General features: G+C 39.5%; 1 protein-coding gene across 1 annotated transcript in view; it reads right to left on the reverse strand.

Annotated features, from left to right (window-relative positions):
* Window positions 1-15,137, reverse strand: part of SPIN1 (spindlin 1) — a 65,380-nt gene that overhangs the window by 25,548 nt on the left and 24,695 nt on the right. Inside the window, 1 exon segment of the mRNA XM_079925501.1 lies at window positions 964-1,012. Coding sequence (XP_079781627.1) covers window positions 964-989 — 26 coding nt within the window. The 5' untranslated portion in view covers window positions 990-1,012.

The raw sequence follows: 15,137 nt of genomic DNA on the forward strand, positions 1-15,137 counted from the left end.
TGGAGATATATTACATAAATTATCAGATTACTAGATATGGCAGAAGATGTGAAGGTGATGGGCAAATAAATGAAATTTGAGAAACGCTTTATCAAACCTCAGGACTTGCCTTATCTTCATATTTTTACTTTCCAAGTCATTTCTTAAACTGAATATCACAAATATTTACATTACATATACAAGTATTCATTTAAATAGAGATATATTTAGTTTAATCACCAACAATTACTCTAAGGCACCTTTATTCATCCAAACCTTCCACAAAAGCCCAGATGACTCACACTCTTTGACCACTACAGTGCGGTGACCAAGAGGTGCAAGCATTTCAATATAAGTAATTTGAAAATAATTGCTATGGGGAGTCTTAGGAGGTGCTAGGGTCAAGGAGAGTCTTCCATATTTAACAATCCATGATTAAGACTCATACAATCATAACTGATTTGTTAGAGAGGGTTCCATGGTACAGTAGCCGTCACTACTGCACAGTAGTGGATACTTGTAAAATCTATTAAATAAAATACAGTACCAGTGGATATTGTTATTTAAGATAGTATCTCAATTTTCTTTTTGGACATAACTACATTACACACAAAAGAAGATTTCAGGGAGGAAAAAAGTTGCTTCTACTCTCTAGTACCTATAGAATTTAGGATTTATAACACATTTGTCACTTAAAATTATCTTTCAATATACTTATGCTTTCTCTAAATTACAAGCTCCTCATTCATTTGAAAATCTTATAAAGAAATGAGTGTGCCTGGCAGAGTGCTAGCCAGGTCCTCAATGCACAGGGATTAGATAGCACACCACTACTCAGCATGCAGCAAGGCTATATGTGATGCTGGCTGCTGTGAGGCAAGACCTGCTCATACAGGGAGAGGGCCTCACATAGATGACCTCATATCTCATGTAACCAAAGGCCACAGTTTGCTATCTAAAAAGGCAAGTTTCAGAATTGCTTACTTGTGGGATGTCCGTTTCTTCATCATGCTTGCAGATACACCAGCATGGCCTAAAAGAGAAGTGAGTATGAGTCAACGAAAACTGAATAAAAAATAGTTCAAACTCAGGAAAAAGTTAACTTATGAAAAACTGCTATATAAAGTATGAAGTTAAAATAAACCACAAGGGAATTCCCTGGTGGTTTATGGTTAGGAATCTGCGTTTCCACTGCCGAGGGTCCAGGTTTGATACCTGTTTGGGGAACTAGGATCCCACAAACCACAAGGCGTGGCCAAAAAAACCCACAAATAGCCAACATGTAACAAAACCATTTGTTTACTTATCTTTTAAATAGGAGACATAAGGGATTCTGGGAAGATAAAATGACAGAGACAGCAGTTTATCTGCCTAAATCAGCCATAAAACACAAAACCAAAATCACACGGACAAAAACTACAACAAAAAATGACAATCCTAGTCATAAAGAACTAAAAGGTACAGAACTTGTCTTCCTGCCACGAACAACTAGAAAATGGGACAAGAGATATGACATATCTGGATCCAAACATCAGGACAACAGGCAGCAGAGGACTATGGAACCAGGGAGCAGAAAACCCATGCAGAGGTCCCCACACCAACCAAGTGCATCCCCATAACAACTTGTAGATGACGGTTCATGAAGGGAAAACCAAGAACACTGTGGTTCTGCTACACTGAGAGTCAGATGGGAGTTGCGGAGGGAGAGGTGGCTGGGAGTTGTGGATCTGAGTGCTGGCAAGGAGAGAGATCTCAGAGGGAGCTCCAAACATCTGGAAGGGGAGGGGTGGTCTTAAGTCTGGCTAGATATTAACCTGCAAAGGCATGAGGGTTGTTCAAAGTCCATCTAGCCACCTCTTTGAACACACAGGGCAGTCAGTAAAAACCATAAAAAGATAATCCGTTAACCAGAAGGATGAAGTAGCCCTAAAAATAAAAGCTGCTATAGACCCATCCTAGCACCTGCTTGCCAAAACAAACTCCAATATTCATTAAAGGACATCAATAAAACCCAGTGCTCCACAACACATTTCAAATGTCCAACACCCCAACTAAAATTATTAGACCTGTGGAAAAGCGGCAGACTGTAACCCCATAACCAAGCGGGTTATTACCAAAACGATGTAATTAGCAGGCAAGGATGTTAAAAGAACTATTAACAACTATGCACAAATAGCTTAAAGGAAGACAAAAACACTTAAAATAGAAAAATGGGGGTGGGGTGGGGAGAAGAGAATAAATAAATGAAACTGGTGATAAATACATGATCCAAAATGAAAGAAAAAAAATCACTGGATATGATTAATAGCAGATTAGACCCCACAGATAAAAAGACCAGTGAATGTGAGACATTGCAGTAGAACATATCTAAAACGGAACACAAAGGAAAAAACTGGGGGAAACAAACAGCCTCAGTAACTTGTAGGACAATATCAACTAGCCCAACATAAATGAAATGCACTCCATGAAAGAGAGGACCAAGGGGTGAAGGAAGAAAAAGTCTGACAAAAATAATGACAGAAAGTTTTCCAGATGTGGTAAGTATATAACCATGGAGCCAACAAGCTCAATGAAGCCAAAGTAAGATAAAGACAAAGGAAAAAACCACACCAAGGCACAACCTAATCAAATTTCTGAAAACCAATGATAAATAAAATATTTTAAGCAGACAAAGAATAAAGACACCTTAAATTTAGGGAAACAGAAAATACTAGCTCCAGATATGTTGTCAGAAACAATGTAAGCCAGAAAACAGTGGAATAAATCTTTAAGGTGCTGCTAAGATAAACAAAATAACCTACCTGTGGATTCAGAATACTATAGATAGCAAAAATCTTTCCAACCCAACAATATTGATAATTTCATTAAACATAGTCTAAATGAATCAATTAAGAGACCATATAAAGAAGGAAGAGACGATTATTAACATCAGACAAAGTAACTTCAGGACAAAGTTATCAGGGATCAAAAAGGACATTCCAAAATGATGAAAGGATCAATCAAGAAGCCATACCAGGGAGATCCCTGGTGGTCCAGTGGTTAGGACTCCAAGATCTCACTGCCGAGGGTCTGGGTTCAACCGCTGGTGGGAGAACGAAGACGCCACAAGCTGTGAGGGCGTGGCCAAAAAACCAAAACAAAACAAAAAAAGGGAAGCCATAACAATCTCAAATGTATATGAACCTAATTATAGAATACTGAAATATATGGACTTCCCTGGTGGTGCAATGGTTAAGAATCAGCCTGCCAATGCAGAGGTCACGGGTTCGATCCCTGGTCCGGGAAGATCCAACATGCCGCAGAGCAACTAAGCTCACGTGCCACAACTACTGAGCCTGTACTCTTGAGCCCACGTGCTGCAACTACTGAAGCCTGTACACCTAGAGCCCGTGCTCCACAAGAGAAGCCACCATGAGAAGCCCGTGTACCACAACGAAGAGTATCCCTCACTCTCTGCAACTAGAGAAAGCCTGCGCACAGCAACGAAGACCTAACACAGCCAAAAATAAATAAATAAAATAAAGAACACTGAAATATATAAAGCAAAAACTGACAATTCACATGGAAAAGTGACATACTCATAATTATATTTAAAAATATGAACGCTTCTCAGTAATTGATATAACAAGTGGCTAGGAATATCAGAAAGGATATAAAAGACCTGAACATCACAAGCAGCCAACTAGGCTTAGTTGACATTTACAGAATGCCAATCCAATACTGTCAAAATAAAGATCTTTTCCAAGTTCACATGGGACATTAACCCAGATACACCATATGCTACTCAGAATACAAACCCTCAATACACTTAAAATAACGTGAAATCATACAAAGTATGTCCTCTAACTATATCAGAATCAAGTCAGAAATAAATAACAAGGTATTTGGAAACACCCCAGTATTTGCAAATTAAACAACAATCTTCTAAAACGTCACGGTTCAAACACAAAATCACAAAGAAAATTCAAATATTTTGAATAAAAATATAAAAATGAAAACAATCTATCAATATCTGTGGAATGATGCAAAAGCATGCTTACTATATTGATCAAAATTCACGCTAAGTAACAAGATCCACCTGGGTGGAACAAGAAGGCTTCTGGGTTTTCTGCAAAGTTCTCTCTCCTTGGCCTTACATTAAGACATGCAATTTTTAGACATAAATTTCTGTACTTACATAACATTTACAATTCTAAGAAGTTAAATGAAAAAGGAGATATATGGTCAATTGGTCTGTGTAAGATTGTCCATTCTACTTCATAGATAAAAACAGTGAGACATTACCCCGATTGCTTAGAGAGCCATTCTCCCCCACTTTCACCTAGCATGCTTATATATATACAGTGCACGAAGTGGGCAGCTCATACATGAAGATAAGATACGGACCGAACAGAGAGCAAATCTATCCAGAGCATCCCTGGAACATCCCTAGGCTTACAATAGATGCATATAACGATATAAAAAATGCAAAAGTAGACGTGAAAATACAGGATTCGATCAAGATCTACTGGAATTGTACCTGGTGTCAGGATCCCCTCCTTCCCTTCACCACTAACTATACAAGGAAAGGGCAGCTGACGTTAGCATTTGGTACACCCCCGGCCTAACACCCACGCGGCTCCCTGCATCCTAGACACTTAACAGGCCCCAGACATCGCCACACTCCCCACAAAGCTGGCTTTCCCATTTAGATGAGTACCGTGACAAAAACAATCTTCTGATCACTCAAGAAAAGGTAAGCCGTTTGTAATTAATCCTTAATTCTTAAGTATGAATGGACAATGATCAACAGTCAAACAAAACAAAAAAACAAACGAAAAACCCAGTGGTACGAGAAAGATAAAAATAAGCATCACTGTTTGTAGTTCCAAGACCTACGAAAATTAAATAAAAGAACTGGTATCCTCAGGAAAACTGAAGATACTATAGTCATAAAATGGGAACAAGTGGCTATAAAAAGGGACAACAAGAGCTCTTGAAAATTAAAATAAATGAAGAGAGAGAACTTTCCATTTCCAGTCCGGCATGTTAGGAGCTTGGAAGTTATCACTCTGTTCTAACAAGGGCTGAACAAGCTGAAAAATCAACAACTCTTCTTAGATTGGTGAGAGAAGTGAGGTTACAAGGAATCACTGTCCCCAAAATTGGAGACACAGACAAGCAGATACAGAGAATCACAATTCATGGTAGCAGAATCCTCTGCAGGAACCAGTACCTGGGTAGGAAAACCTGAAAGGCAATTGACTAACTGCTAGAGGCTTGATGTGGACAAGTCTGAAAAATAAAAACTCCAGGGGACCTAGTCATGGGAAGGAAGGGGCTCCACATTTTTTTAAGTTTTACCTCCAGAAGCACCATCAGGTTCTCACAGTGAAGAGCAGAGAAAAACCCCCTTATGCTTTCAGCAGAGGGAAGGGAGAAGTACCCTTTTTGAAATACACCAAAGTATTATGTTCTTAACAAGGCCTGCCCTTGAGAGAAACTATTTTATTGGAGTCTTACTGTATCAGGGCCTAAGTGACCAGAGGGAAGGGAAATACCCAACTCCAACTCTCTAGCTGTCCCCTGGTGTGACAGGTATTTCAAGGCTCAGCCCCCTAGCCACCCTGTAGGACACAAGAGGGGAGGAAACTGAGGAGCACAAGTGAAGGTCACAGCCCGGTGAGGCAGACTCACTGAAGACTAAAACCTCATCACAGAACTACACAGTGTATCTCTCCCTCCCACACCACACCACCATATCACTTAAGGCTCATTTACCAGAGCTCCTTTTACCCAGAATATCATGTCTGGCTTTCATCAAAAACTGTGAGGCACAGTTTGAAGAGACAGAGCAAATACCAGAATCAGACTCAGATATGGCAGTGATGCTGGAATTATCCAACTGAGAACTTAAAATAACTATGAATAACATGCCAAGGGCTCTGAGTGGCTGAACCACACTGACTCTTCTTTGTCATCTCCATCCCACCCCCTCTCCCCTTTCTGCATGACTGAGCTTTAGCTTACTCACAAGAAATGCACCCAAAGCAGGTAAGTTTCCTATCAGCTTTTACCCTTGCCTTCACCTGATATGAAAACTGGGAGAGTATCTTTTGCTTATGCAGATGGTTAGTGGACATGAGACCCCTGAAGGGGGGGAGGAAAAACCCCAGTCCCATCTGTGTGGGTGTGCTTCTCCCTTAGTAATCAGATTCCATTTTTAGCTTTGGCTCCTTTAAATCCCCCTATACTCCTTTTGGTGGTATGGAGTGCAGCTGCAAACACCTATGGATGGTCGTCCAGCTGATCCTGCCTGTGTATAAGTCACCCCACAATAAACTTCATAATTGCACTTTATGACCGCTTCACTTTTTAGTCTCAAAGACTAAAAAAATTAAAGAACCATATAAATGGACAGATATTCCATGTTCATGGATAGGAAAAACCAAGACTGTCAAGATGTCAGCTCTTCTGAACTTGATATGTAGATTAAACGCAATCCCAATCAAAATCCTAGCAAGTTATTTTGTGGTCATCAACAAACTGACTCTAAAGTTTATATGGAGAGGCAAAAGACACAAATAGCCAACAGGATATTGAAGCAGAAAAACAAAATTGGAGGACTGACATTACCTGACTTCAAGACTTGCTATATAACTACACTAATCATGACAGTGTGGTATTGGTGAAAGAACAAAGAGATCAATGGAACAGAATAAAGAGCCCACAAATAGTCACCCATAAATACAGTTAACTGTTCTTTGACAAATGAGCAAAGGCAATAAAATGGAGAAAAGACTGTTTTCAACAAATGGTGCTGGAACAACTGGACATCCACATGTAGAAAAATGAATTTAGACACAGATCTTATATCCACCACAAAAATGAACTCAAAACAGATCACAGGCCTAAATGTAAAACAAAAAACTATCAACTATAAAACTCCTAAAAGGTAACATAGGAGAAAATCTAGATAACCTCAGTTATGTTGAGAACCTTTTAGATACAATGCCAAAGGCAAAATCCATGAAAGAAATAATTGATAAGTTGGACTTAATTAAACTTTAAATCTTTTGCTCTGTGAAAGACACTGTCAGGACGATAACAAAACATTTGGGAAAGACATATCTGATAAAGTACTGTTATCCATAACATAAAGAGAACTTTTAAAATTCAGCAATGAAAACAAACTGATTAAACAACTTTTAAAAATTGAACCAAAAGGGCTTCCCTGGTGGCGCAGTGGTTGAGAGTCCACCTGCCGATGCAGGGGACACGGGTTCGTGCCCCAGTCCGGGAAGATCCCACATGCCGCGGAGCGGCTGCGCCCGTGAGCCATGGCCGCTGAGCCTGCGCGTCCGGAGCCTGTTGCTCCGCAACGGAGAGGCCACAACAGTGAGAGGCCCGCGTACCGCAAAAAAAAAAAAAAAAAAAATTGAACCAAAAAACCTTTACACCTCACCAAAGATACAGAGATGGCAAATAAAAGTATAAAAAGATGGTCTATATCATAAGTCATCAGGGAAATACAAACTCAAAACAATGAGATACCACTAAATACACCTATTAGAATGGTGAAAATCCAAAATATGTATTGATAACACCAAATGCTAGAGAGGATGTGGAGCAACTGGAATTCTCATTCACTGTCGGTGGGAATCCAAATTTGGAAGTTTCTCACAAAACTCTTACCATATAATCCAGCAATTATCCTCCCTGGCACTTATCCAAAGGAGGTGAAAACTTACATCCACATAAAAGCCTGCACATGGATGTTCATAGGAGCTTTATACATAATTGCCAAAACTTGGAAGCAAGCAACAAGATGCCCTTCAGTAGGTGAACGGATAAATAATTGGTACTATATTCAGACAACAGAATATTATTCAGTACTGAAAAAAAAAGCTATCAAGCCATGAAGGAATTTTATGACTCCAACTATATGATATTCTGGGAAAGGCAGAACTATGGAGACAATAAAAGGTCAGTGGTTGCCAAGGGTTAAGGGGGAGGTAGGGATGAATAGTTGGAACACAGGATTTTCAGGGCAGTGAACCCATTCTGTATGATACTATAATGGTGGATTTGTGTCATTATGCATTTGTCAAGACCCACAGAGCATACAACACCAAGAGTGAACACTTGAAACTACAGACTTAGGATGATGCTGATGTGTCAATGTAGTACCTTCATTGTTAACACATATATAATTGAGTGTGGGATGCTGCTACTGGGGAACTCTGGGGAGAGATGGGGGGTATATGAGAAATCACTGTACCCTCTGCTCAATTTTGCTATAACTTAAAACTGCTCTACAAAAATAGTCTATTTTTTTTAATTCTTTAAAAAAAATAAAGAGGTACTAGACTTATTCTTTGACCATCAACACTGGGCTAGACAACAAGAGGTAAGTGATGCCTTCAAAACTGAGGTAAAATTATTTTGAATACAGAACTCGTAACCAGATAAATTACCAACTGGCATTTACAGTCATGTACGGGCTCAAAATTTAAACCTTAAACAAATCTTCTCTCAGCATTATTGGAAGATACTCCCGAAATTGAGAGAAAAGCACTGTAAACACAGAGGATCTGAGAAACCATGTTAGAAGTTCAGCGCAGCTTCTGAGAAGTAGGCTAAGAGACCCATACAAATGGGAACAAGAGACAAGGGACTCAAGGAAGATTTTCTCCAAGAAGCTGACTCCACACAACAGAGAGTATAAGATAAATTACTCATACCACAGACAAAAGTTAATATCTCTGACATTAAAAGAGCCTCTGAAAGTAGAGAAGAAAAAATGGGTGAGATAAGAACATAAAAAGGCCAAAGAGGCATTTACAAGTAACACAAGATATGCAGCCTCACGCATACAACTACAGAGATACCATTCCCACCCATCAGATGGACAAAAATCTACACTGCTGACAACATACAACGCTGGTGAGACTCTGTGAGAAACACATATTACTTGCTGGTAGGAATGAAAAACGGTACAGAGCCCACTGAGGGGAATCTGGTGACATCTCACAGAATTACATATACATTTTTTTTTTTTTTTTTTTTTTGCGGTACGCGGGCCTCTCACTGCCGTGGCCTCTCCTGTTGCAGAGCACAGGCTCCGGACGCGCAGGCCCAGCGGCCATGGCTCACGGGCCCAGCCGCTCCGCGGCATGTGGGATCTTCCCAGACCAGGGCACGAACCCGTGTCCCCTGCATCGGCAGGCGGACTCCCAACCACCGCGCCACCAGGGAAGCCCTACATATACATTTAAGATCTGATTCAGTTCTACCTCTAGAAATCTATCCTAATGGCACTGGCAAGACAAATGGACAAGGCTATTCATTGCAGTTATTATTTCTAATAGCAGAAGAGTAGAAACAACCTAAATGTCCAAATAACTGACTACTGAACAAACTAATTTGGTACATCTGCACAATGGAATACTGTTCAGTTGTAAAGAGTCATGAGCAATTTCTCTACATACTGCTAAGAAGAGGTCACCTATACATACTGTTAAGTGGAAAAAGCAAATAACAGAAGAGTAGGTAGGTGTGTATATATTCACTGGGCACCAATGTCAGTTAGTTGTCAATGGTGGGTTATATCACCCATCTGAGGATCACAGATTTTCCAGTGGAAAACAGAACAAGACCCTTTATTAGGGAGCTACATCTATTTGTTGATTGAAATGAGAAAAAAAGCCTAATTTACAAAATAAACTGTTCAATGACTCACCAAACCACTACTTAAACTGTACTAAACCATGACAGGCAAGTAAAACTATATACACTCAAACTGTTTTAACAAGCTCATTCAGACACATGTTCCAAAATAACCAACTTTTGACTTAACTTTGCATGGACTCAGATGTTCCAAGGATAAAGACCAATGTCTGTTCCAGCAACTCATCTGGATTAAAAATACCAATCCCCCTACACACCACACTCATTGCCTCCAATCCTATTAATTCACTCATTCTTCCCCTGTGAGCACCTTTCCCTCTTGTGAAATTTCCCTGGGAGGCTGTCAAGGTGACAGGCTCCCTGTTGATCAGCAATTTTAATTAGCCTGGCTTTACATGACCAGCAGTCGTCTCTGGGGGTGCCACTTCAACAAACAGAAAAAGAGTATGACTTTATAACTTTAAGGGAGAAATCAGGAAATCTGAGAGGTATTAAATACTCTCATCATACAAGCAGGAAATCTGAAAATCCATCTCTAAAGAAAACATTCACAAGAGAAAACATTCACAAATAGAGACAAAAAGCAAAGAGACACTAAGACAATCATAAGAGGTAGAGCTAATTCAAGAAAGGCTTTTTAAAAATGCAACTTACAGGGGCTTCCCTGGTGGCACAGTGGTTAAGAATCCACCTGCCAATGCAGGGGACACAGGTTCGAGCCCTGGTCTGGGAAGATCCCACATGTCGTGGAACAACTAAGCCCATGTGCCACAACTACTGAGCCTGCGGTCTAGAGCCTATGATCCACAATTACTGTGCCCGCATGCCACAACTAGTGAAGCCCACGCACCTAGAGCCTGTGCTCCACAACAAGAGAAGCCACTGCAATGACAAGCCTACACACCGCAACGAAGAGTAGCCGCTGCTCGCCGCAACTAGAGAAAGCCCGCATGCAGCAACAAAGACCCAATGCAGCCAAAAATAAATAAATTACAAAAAATAAAAAAAAATAAGTTTCTAGAGAAGAGGGGAAAAAAAACCACTGGACACATACAAAGGTTCAGAAATGAAAATGGCATACAACTTCCCCAAATAGCAACACTGGATCTCAAAGACAATGAATGGAGCAATGCCTGGAAAATTCTGAAAGAAAAAGTTATTTCCAACCTAGAATCTTTTCCCTGCCAAATATAAAGCATGAGAGTAGAATAACAACAATGTTGATACAAGGTCCAAAAAAACTTCCATCTTCTATGTGCATTTTTTAAAATTCTTATTAGAGACAATTTCAGGAAATCTGAGAAGTGGAAAGTAAAGAATATGAATGAATCACTATACATTCCACTTGCAGCTTTAACAATCAACTCATTCACTGCCTACTCTTGAAACTTTTGAAGATGTACATGCTTTACCCAGGCAAGAGTACACACTAAGAGACAAAATGCATGGGAACCAGGAGGAAAGGAGAATCTAACATACAAAAGAGGAAAAAGAAATTCCAAGGATGACAATGTTGCAGCAGGTCGAGAGAATAATCAACAGATGAGAAAAGGACAGAAGGCACTAGGAAAAAATCCTCTAAGAAAAACACGGACAGATGGATTTGGCATGCAGGAAATTATACTGAGAGGAGCTTTATAGAGCTGTTGGAGGGTTTAAGAGACTTCAACTTGCAAAGAAACTTAAACAAATAGAAAAAAAACTAAAGCAATCACTAAACTCCAGGAAAAATGTGCAAAAAAAATAATCATACTGCATTACTTGGCTCAAAAGTTCAGTACTTATGCAGTAATCATGATAGAAACAGTAAGTACCATTTTAGCCAAAACTTAGAAGGCTAAAGAAGTAGTATAATTGTCCCTGTTTGCAGATGACATGATGCTATATATAGAAAGTCCTAAAAGATGCTACCAGGAAACTAGTAGAACTCATCAATGAATTTGACAGTTGCTGGATACAAAATTAATATACAGAAATCGTCTGCATTTGTATACACTAAAAACAAAATATCAGAAAGAAATTAAGGAAACAATCCCATTAACCACTGCATCAAAAAGAATGTATCTAGAAAAAAACCCACCTAAGGAGGCAAAAGACCTGTACTCCAAAGACTGTAAGACACTGATGAAAGAAACTGAAGACAAAAGATATACTGTGTTCTTGGAATGGAAGAATCAATATTGTTAAAATGACCATACTACCCAAGGCAATCTACAGATTCAATGCAATGCCTATCAAATTACCAATGGCCTTTTTCACGTAACTGCAACAAAAAATTTTATTTGTATGGAAACACAGAAGACTGCCAAAGCCAAAACAGTCTTGAGAAAGGAGAACAGAGCTGGAGGAATCATGCTCCCTGACTTCAAATTATACTACAAAGCTACAGTAATCAAAACAGTATGGTACTGAAACAAAAACCGACATAGAGATCAATGGAACATGATAAAAAGCCCAGAAATAAACCCATGCATGATGGTCAATTAATCTACGACAAAGGAGGCAAGAATATACAGTGGAAAAAAGACAGTCTCTTCAATAAGTAGTGCTGAGAAAACTGGACAGCTAAATGTAAAACAATGGAATTAGAACATTCTCTAACACCATATACAAAAATAAACTCAACTGGATTAAAGACCTAAATGTAAGACTGGATACTATAAAACTCCTAGAGGAAAACATAGGCAGAACACTCTTTGACATAAATCACAGCAATATTTTTTTGGATCTGTCTCTTACGGTAATGGAAATAAAAGCAAAAATAAACAAATGGGACCTACTTAAACTTAAAAGCTTTTGCATAGCAAAGGAAACCATAAACAAAATGAAAAAAGACAATCTACGGACTGGGAGAAAATTGCTGCAAATGATGCTACTGACAAGGGATTAATTTTCAAAATATACAAATAGTTCATACAGCTTAATATCAAAATAACAACCCAATCAAAAAATGGGCAGGGCTTCCCTGGTGGCACAGTGGTTGAGAATCTGCCTGCTAATGCAGGGGACACAGGTTCGAGCCCTGGTCTGGGAGGATCCCACATGCCGCGGAGCAACTAGGCCTGTTAGCCACAACTATTGAGCCTGCGCGTCTGGAGCCTGTGCTCCGCAACAAGAGGCCGTGATAGTACTAGAGAGGCCCGCGCACTGCAATGAAGAGTGGTCCTTGCTTGCTACAACTAGAGAAAGCCCTCGCACAGAAATGAAGACCCAACACAGCAAAAATAAATAAATTAGTTAATAAACTCCTACCCCCAACATCTAAAAAAAAAAAGGGCAGAAGACCTCAACAGACATTTCTCCAAAGATGACATACAGATGGGCAACAGGCACATTAAAAGAGGTTCAACACGCATTAATTAGAGAACTGCAAATCAAAAGTACAATGAGGTATCACCTCACACCAGTCAGAATGGCTATCATCAAAAAGTCTACAAATAATAAATGCTGGAGAGGGTGTGGAGAAAGGAGAAAAAGGAACCCTCCCTACACTGTTGGTGGGAATGTAAACTGGTACAGCCACTATGGAGAACAGTATAGAGGTTCCTTAAAAAACTAAAAACAGAGCTACCATATGATACTGCAACCCATGCACCCCAATATTTGTAGCAGCACTAATTATAATAGCCAAGACCTGGAAGTAACCTAAATATTTGTCAACAGATGAATGGATAAAGAAGATGTGGTACGTATATACAAAGGAATATTACTCAGCCATAAAAAAATAAATGAAATAATGCCATCTGCAGCTACATGGATGGACCTAGAGATTATCATACTAACTGAGGCAAAGAAAAGTAGCAGATAGAATGATACTCAGTATCTTTTTTAAAAAAAAATCTCATTTATCTGTCTGTCTGTCTATCTGTCTGTCTGTCTATGCCAGGTCTTAGTTGCGGCGGTCGGGATCTTCGTTGCAGCACACGGGATCCTTAGTTGTATCAGGCGGGATCTTTTAGTTGTGGCATGCAAACTCTTAGTTGCAGCATGTGGGATCTAGTTTCCTGACCGGGGATCGAACCCAGGCCTCCTGCACTGGGTGCGTGGAGTCTTAGCCACTGGACCACCAGGGAAGTCCCAATATAATCAATATCTTGTTAATAACCTATAATGGAAAAGAATCTGAAAAATAATACATACATATGTACATGTATACATACACAACTGAATCTGTTTGTTGTATACCTGAAACTAACCCAACATTGTAAATTAACTTTACTTCAATAAAAAAATTAAATATTGACTTCATTATTTAAAAAAAAAGGTTAACGGGAGAAAAAAGATGTTACGTGAAAAAGCCGTCATCCTCCACAGGTTTCAATACATATCTAAATTTTTCAGATCAAGAGAAATTTGTGTACTCATTTACAAATTTTGAAGGTAAACAGCAAAATGAATGGAGTGCCTACTTTTTGATATAAGTCTTCGGCACTACTTGACATTTCACCCATGAATTTTTATTGATTTGATAAAAGTAAAATCAAGGTTTTAAAAATATTTGAATATAGCAAAAATAGTTGTTAATCTGAGTATTCGGCACATGGATATCTATTACTACCATTCCCTGTACCTATCAGTATAATGTCATAAAAGGAGAAAATTTGCAACCTTTGGTAAACTAGTAAAAATGGAGGCTAACTTTACAGGAAAAAAAAAATATGAAAAAAGCTTTACTGTAAAAAAGGACTTGCTGCCCAACGTCATTAGGTATATATAAACTACCACTTTAGTAACCAATTAAATTCCAACATATTTATATAAATAAACCTAAGTTATTTTAAAAATAGAAATCCCTGGAACTTCCCTGGTGGCACAGTGGTTAAGAATATGCCTGCCAATGCAGGGGACATGGGTTCGAGCCCTGGTCCAGGAAGATCCCACATGCCGCAGAGCAACTAAGCCCATGTGCCACAACTACTGAGCCTGCACTCTACAGGAGCCCATGAGCCACAGCTACTGAGCCCACGTGCCACAACTACTGAAACCTGTGCACCTAGAGCCCATGCTCCTCAACAAGAGAAGCCACCACAATAAGAAGCCCGCACACCACAAAGAAGAGTAGCCCCCGCTCGCCGCAACTAGAGAAAGCCCGTGCGCAGCAACAAAGACCCAACGCAGCAAAAATTAAATAATTAATTAATTAAAAAAAAAAGAAATCCCTAATATGTTGAACTAGGTACATAAAGAGAATGCAGAAAACTCAATTTTCAAATTTTTATTGATCACTCACACCCTAATGTCAAGCACTGTCAGGTATTAGGAGTTGCCCACTGTGGTGGTTTTAAAACATGACCACAATTCTCTGACACTTCTCCCATGGAGCAGAGTACATGCCCACTCCCTTGAACCTGGGCAGACCTCTGAGACTGCTTCAATGAACAAAATGCAACAGAAGTGAACCTGTATGACTTCCAAGGTTCCAAGAGAAGAGACCATGCCACTGTGCCTGTTTCTCTTGGGATACTTGCTCTGGGAGCCTTCATGTAGTA

This window comes from Stenella coeruleoalba (assembly GCF_951394435.1).
Source record: "Stenella coeruleoalba genome assembly, chromosome: 7".
In the NCBI taxonomy this organism is placed as follows: Eukaryota; Metazoa; Chordata; class Mammalia; order Artiodactyla; family Delphinidae; genus Stenella; species Stenella coeruleoalba.